Source organism: Primulina huaijiensis, chromosome 2 (assembly GCF_012295235.1).
Source record: "Primulina huaijiensis isolate GDHJ02 chromosome 2, ASM1229523v2, whole genome shotgun sequence".
Classification (NCBI taxonomy): Eukaryota; Viridiplantae; Streptophyta; class Magnoliopsida; order Lamiales; family Gesneriaceae; genus Primulina; species Primulina huaijiensis.
This window is the reverse complement of record NC_133307.1, coordinates 1,494,962-1,502,077: the sequence shown is the minus strand read 5'-3', so window position 1 is coordinate 1,502,077 and position 7,116 is coordinate 1,494,962. Positions and strand designations below refer to the sequence as shown.

The 7,116-nt window shown below is 31.3% G+C and overlaps 1 protein-coding gene across 1 annotated transcript; it reads right to left on the bottom strand.

The window, feature by feature from the left end:
- Positions 1 to 3,527: 3,527 nt before the first annotated feature.
- LOC140963377 (uncharacterized) lies at positions 3,528 to 6,414 on the bottom strand. The gene is made up of 5 exons (XM_073422684.1): positions 6,130 to 6,414; positions 5,836 to 5,953; positions 5,155 to 5,290; positions 4,442 to 4,620; positions 3,528 to 3,966 (listed from the first exon to the last, which is right to left on the bottom strand). The coding sequence occupies exons 1-5, from the start codon at positions 6,144 to 6,146 to the stop codon at positions 3,727 to 3,729; spliced, it is 690 nt and encodes a 229-aa protein (XP_073278785.1). The 5' UTR covers positions 6,147 to 6,414; the 3' UTR covers positions 3,528 to 3,726.
- Between the last annotated feature and the right edge of the window lie 702 nt (positions 6,415 to 7,116).

Below are 7,116 nucleotides of genomic sequence, written 5' to 3'. Positions count from 1 at the left end.
TAAATATTTATAAAATTTAATAATGTTACATTGTTTTCTTGGAAGCTTTAAGTCAGCGTCAAATTTAATCATTTCAATTTGTATTGTATCAATAATTCAAGGAAATTTGTAAAAAAATAATAGATACAACAATTTCAGTATTGTTTTTGTTCAGCTATGTTTGGATGAATGAATTTTATTTGCGCGAATAGATTTGAGATATCGATTTAAACTAACAACCCAGGCAACGATAATTCGTGCGCATAGATTTTTTTTAACCTGATTAATTATTTTTTAAATCTCTATGTTGTAAATTATTATTCAAAAATTATATATTTGTATAATTTACTAAATTATGCTCTCATAATAATTTTTATTGAATGAAAGAATAATGATTATTTTTTATCAGTCTTCTAAAATGATAAATGNAAATGCAACCTTCGAGTTTTTTCTTATAGAAGGAAAAGATTATTCTATATGCACAAAATATATTTTTGTTTTTATTTTTATATATTAAGTTAGCACACTTTATAATTGTTCATTTGTGACTCCAAAATGTATGCATTCTAAAAATCGATCTCAGTCTCATCTTTAAAAAAACGTGGAAATAAATTTCACGAAAATGGTAGTTTTTGCCTTTTATATTTCATTCTTTGCGATTTTAGTCATATAGGCTATCAAATTTAAATTTTAGTCTGTAGGGGTGAGTAAAACATCAGTTTAACCAAAATAACCGTCCGAAATTTTTAACAGATTCAGTTTAATCTATTCAGAAGTTTGGTTTTTAAATTTTTAAAAAATGTTGGTATTTTGGTTTATTTGGTTCGGTATTATTATGGAATTTGAAAATCGGTTAAACCAGATAAAATATGAGTTGTCGTAGGATCTAAAATATTGTATTTATATGCATCATTACCGGTAGTAAAGTGGGAAAAATTGTGGACATGTATGTAAGGGTGTCAATTCGGGTGGTTAGGTCGGGTTGAGCAATAATACTATTCAAAAATTTCTCAACCCGAACCCGAGCCAAACCGAAAACACTCAACCCAAATCCGAACCCGAATCAACCCGTTCAACCTGATTTCGATTTTTTTTTAAAATTTTTTAAAGAAAATTAAATAAATTTCAAAAAAAATATAATATTTTAATTTAAACACATAATAACAATATCTTCCTCATATATATGATTTAAATTTGAAATTTTAATAGTAGAAAAATAAAATATATTTACTAACTCAAATAAACAATTGTTTAGAAAATAAAAAATGTTCAAAATAAATATTAAATTATGAAAATCTATAATATAAATATACAATAAATATTTTTTCAGATATATAATATATAAAAATGTAGGCAATATTTATTAATTATATTTTTTAAAAAAAATTAAAATTTTCGGGTCAACTAACGAACCCAACCCGATCAATTTTTTCGAGTCAGCTATCGGATCCAACTCGATCTGATCCGAACCCGAAAACCTCAAACACAAATCTGATTTTTTTCTGGTTGAATCGTGTCGAATTGATGGATCGTGTCTGATTTTGACACCCTTACATGTATGTTAGAGATTCATGAGAGGGGAGTTAAAATCAATATATGAATTAATAAGAGGCGCAAATAAATGGACATCAAACTTGTCCTAGTTCTTTGAATGAAAAAGTAGAAATGGACACTTCATTGCAAGCTATACCCCATTTTCAAATCATTAAACATCGTGAATCCAAACCACAAAATTAAGATAACGAGATTTTAATAAAATTTAATAATGTTCCATTATATTTTCTTGGAAGCTTTAATTCGGCATCAATTTTAATCCTTCTAATATGTATTATATGAATAATTCGAGGCAATTTGTGACAAATGAGGGAGACAGTGAGTCAATTCTTGCGTTTGGATGAATAAATTTGATTTGCAAATAGATTTTGAGATATCGATTTCAAATAATTATATTATGAGAAAATTTGAAACTATTATATTCAAATACGTGAAACAAATATATAAAATATATAGCAGAAGAAAATTTTAAAATCCAGAAGATGAAATTTTCTAAGAATTTTGTTAATGAATTTAAAGCGTGATTTGAAATGCTTCAAATCCAAAAGCACCATTAAAGATGGGTACATTTAATTGATGTAATAGTAGGTCTCTTATGAGACGATTTCATGAATCTTTATCTGTGAGACGAGTCAACTCTACTCATATTTACAATAATAAGTAATATTTTTGGCATAAAAATAATATTTTTTTTATAAGTGACATAAATAAGATATATGCTCAAAAAAGTTTTCTGTTGATGTAACGATTCAATTCTCCTAAAACATCCAAAAACCTACCCGTAAATTGAGTTAAATAGGATTTTGGCACTCAAGTTAATCGAAAAATGGTCTTAATGCAAAAATTTTTTTCTTTTTTTCCACATCTAGTCTTTTTTTCATCGTTTTCTTGGATAGGGTTGAAACCACGCGAGTGCTAACAGAAAATATATTTTGGTCTTGTAAGTTGCAAGTTTTTCATTTTTTGTCATATTATCAATCAACTCTTATTCAACTAAATTGTAATTTTTTTTCAATTTTTAGTCTTTTTTATTGCTTCCAAGTTAGCAATGTGTGTCACAACGTCATCATTTTTCGACGTTACGTTAACACTCTTATGAAAAATGAAAAAAATTGAAAAAAAAATGTACAGATCACTTTACTAAGACCGTAAATTGATCAACAACATAAAACATAATTTTTCCCTTCCTAAAATGGTTAACCGAAGATTCAAAACTTTAAAGATTGTTAGAAACTATATTCATAAAATAAAATTGTAGATATTAGCTATAATATTTATAATTGTTTATTATTTAATATGTGCCTCCAAAATTAAAAAATAAGCTTAAAAAACGAATGTGGAGATATATTTTCAGGTGTCATGTCAGCATTTCAACGAGAAAGGACGAAAAAAAAATCAAAGTTAAATCACCAAACAAGATTTTGAAAACTTAGTGGACTTTACAAAATTGAAGAAATTAGTGAACCAAAAAAATTATTTTCTCATATATATATGCAGGGCATTGTCAATTTAGATAAACATAGAGTAGTCGTCGTTACAAACAACATGTAATCAACAATAACAAATTCCACAATCAAACAAAAATTTGAAAACAAAGAACGGGGAATGGGGGCGGAGTCTTAGTGAGGTGTATTCAATGTAGAGATTTAATGACTTTCTAACTTAGGAATATGATAAGCCCTATGCTATACAGGAAGATCTTCTTCCGGTGAAAATTGGAACGTAACAATGCCCTTATGATAGATCCGATTGCCTCAACCGCATGACCACGAACGAATTAGGTTATTTGGTTTGTACAAGAACAATGCCTTTATGCTAGTATCGAACCGGGAGAGACCCATCCCGGGATCCAACGGCTATGCACACTCATGGAGTTAATTTCCTACGTTGCAAAGTTTATCCCAATAGAACGAGTCTTTCTTTTCAAATGACAATGGTCCTAGATTGCTCGGATATTTTAATCATTACAACATATTTAATAGCTAACACAAAACTAAAACAATGCGCAAACTTTTGGCATTATCAATGTGTTTATCGAAAAAGTATGATTTCAATGGGGAAAATCGCATCATGGAAGACCCTTTAGAGAATCCCATGTACAGGTTATAATACAAACTCATTATGTTGTAAATGTTCTATTTTCAATCATCAACTAGAAAGCTGAAAAAAGAATCCAGATAAAACCTTTTGATCCTAATCTATGGCGGGATCTTTATATCTCTTGAAAACATTGTCAATATCTGTGACAACTTCAGGAGGTAAAGGCCGCTCGGTTGTCAAAAATGCATCGATGTCCTCTTTCAATTGCTCTAAAGAAGTTGCCCCGATGATTGAACTGGTGATAAATGGACGGTCTCGTGTAAATCCAAGAGCTAACTCAACAGGAGTTAATCCATGTTTCTTGGCAATATTTATGTACTGTTCTGTTGCTTCCTGGAATTCAGAGTACAAGGCATGCATGTATCAGCATTTGATAGATGTGAATTACTCAAATGTTATCTCAATTGAACAGTGATATGTGATATTCTAAAGCATGGAATATTTTTTCGTCACAAGCACGACAAGCATTGCCTAAATTTCAGTTAAGTAGAGAAGGGAACCAACAAAGTTACCAGTTAAGGTCGCAGTTGGTTGGTTCATTGGGGCTTTTAATTGAGCTGTTGTATCGAATTTTAAGTCTTTTGTTGACTGGTTTATTTTCGTGATTGCATTTATACTGATTGAGAAACAGAATAGAAATGTCATAGAAGCATGTTTAACATCGAAACAACCAGATTGTGTCTTTAGATACACATATATGCATTCTTCTAAGATATCAAATTCGGTCTATTGTAATCAGGAGCGACAGATGCAATATTCATATATAAAAGCAAGCATAAGATAATTTCAGGTTTTTGTAGATGCATACCTTGGAAAGGGATTTTTTGTATCTCTCCATGTAGCCAGGGAAGAGGTTAAACCGTCCCTTCTTTGACGCTTCAGAATTATTGTCCAGATACTTCCCGGATAATGCTCCACCAGCAAGGGGAGAATAAGCAAGTAAACCAATGTTGTAATTTTCAGGTTGACATACTTCAACAAGATCAACTGCAACGTATAAATTAAAAAATATAAGATTAACAATGCATTACTAATCTGTTCAAAATATTACTACTGATGGATATGTGTGTTCGAGTGCATTCAGTCAAATATATAAACTAAAATATCATAATTGTCGTTAAATTTGAATTTATACAACCTTTAAATATATATTAGTTTCTCTTCCATTGTCTTCCTAATTGTAATAGTGGTAAGCTGATACATAAATAAAATTAATATATTTAAAGTTATAGTAATGAAAATACTTGATATTGTGGTGTTTGAAATTAAATAATGAATAAAAGTCAGTAATGAAAGTGAAATGTATTTAACATGATGCGACTTTTCACGTGTTTTGGAAAAAAAAAGTAGCAAGAGTACGAATGGATGACATGTGCCAAATTGAATTTACACTAAAATAAGTACGAATGGATGGCATGTGCCAAATTGAATTTACACTAAAATAACGCATATATGATAAAAATCAAAATTCATATTAAAATTCTTTATTTATCTTGTTTTCTACTAGTATGAGTTACTTACTTTCAAACTTGCACCGGGCCAACATACTGTAACAGTTCTGAATACTGACAATTTTTGGCAGTCCTTCAATTTGAGCAGCATGAACAAACTCCATTACTCCATATGAAGTTTCATTTGAAACACCAATGTACCTTACCTGAATATATTAAGAGCTTTACTTTCAAACACATATAACAAAAAATACAAGTCAGGATGATCAGTTAATTCTTTCCAATAATGCTGTTTTCATTTTCCAATTTCTAACTGTCCCCCAGACAAGAAAGCCAAGCTATAAGGCAAACCGTAGATTGAAGAACGATCTATCTCTATATATACAAAACGGGAGTTCTATGCTTATTTGAGACTATCATGGCCAGAAAGGAAACCTGAAATTTTTACAATTTTAAATGCAGCATAGAAAACTAAACTGACGGTGGACATGAGTCGCATGATTCAGCATAAGAATGAGAAAGTATCTATTTAACTCATATTACTTGGGTGTTTATCTAAAACTTCATGTTTGGGCACAAGCACCCAAACAACAGAATGGTGGCAGTGAATCTGTCACCGGTGCTTGAACTTTGTAAAGACCAACTTGGAGCTAAATCAATTTTTATGGCATCAACTAAAAATCACTGAAATCCATATTTTATTAAGTCAGCTAAAACCAAGTAAAAATAACATAACAATTATCAAATGTACCTTTCCTTGATCAATGACTTCTTGAAATCCTCTTAGCTGCTCAATGAATGACACACTAGACCTCCATTTTGAAGGATCATAGAAGTATTCCCCAAATAAAGGGACATATCGATCAGGCCTAAAATATATTACAACAATACTGATGAGAGGAAACATAGAGTGTGTGTGAGCATGTGTCGTGGATGTCAGTGGGATACGCCTGAGTGCGCAAATGCGCACGTGTGTGTGTGTGTGAAAGAGAGAGAGCAGGAAAATCCAAGACTGCAAACACACGTAAAGTCTGTGATTTCTCACCAAGCACAGTTACACATGGTCAATTGGCAGAACTTTCAAAAAATTAAAGGTATATGCCAAGAGCATGAGATTTCAGCTGTATTTCAGAATCCCTCCACCGCAACAAAAGGTTGAAACATAGAAGTATGGGTGTTGATGATTAACAACTAGTTGCATAAAACACCCTCTGAAGAGAACGGAAGGATGGAATACATAAATTGGCCAAGGAGAACCTCTTGCTTAATTACGCAAAGTAACTGTGTCCAACTAATACCACAAGTTGAACATGATCCGAAACTGGTCCTTGCCCAAATCTTACCAATGAATCTGTAGTAAGTCAATATAATCTGTATTAAGCCGTTTAAGGCTTTTCTCCACACTTTCCCTGATATTAGCAGCATCAACTCGTATAACCTTTGAGTTGTCACGTAAATAAGCTGATCGCTCTGAGTAACCAGTAACTTTTGTGGCCAAAATAATCTGTTTGGAGATATTAAATATAAGGATTAGGACGCAATCATTGATATCTCGTTGGAACTAGGAATCATTGTAGTCTACATGGATCTGTTGCATCTACTTCCTACTGGAATAAAATGACAAATCAAGGCTCTGCATGATTACTTGTATTGCTCCAACAAGCAGAACTCTGAAGCAAGTAGAAATAAATGTTGGCTTGGTATTTTTCAAGCTCCTTATATCTCAGGTAAAACATGCATCAATCTGAGTAAAAACATGGTTTGAAATTAGCTAACTAACTCTGCTAGATATATGTTAGATTAACTTGGTAGGAAAAAAAATCGGAGTAAACTTATATAAAATTAACAAATTACATCCACCAAACGCTTATCCTACAAGTTCAAGATGACCACATTAGTTAAAGTTGAAAAAGTCTTATCTTGATGAGAATGCAAATCTATCAAAGGTGACATGATCAAGCTATTCATCAAGTAACTGATATGTATGCATAAGAAATTGGCAATGGTGGAATTTCTGACCACAGAAGCAAAA

Bases quoted from the DNA above. Each gene is read 5' to 3' on its own strand.
- LOC140963377 (XM_073422684.1), bottom strand. The intron at 5,291-5,835 runs GTACATTTGATA...TAATATATTCAG, and splicing joins AAGTCATTGATCAAGGAAAG to GTAAGGTACATTGGTGTTTC. The intron at 4,621-5,154 runs GTAAGTAACTCA...TATACGTTGCAG, and splicing joins GGCCCGGTGCAAGTTTGAAA to TTGATCTTGTTGAAGTATGT.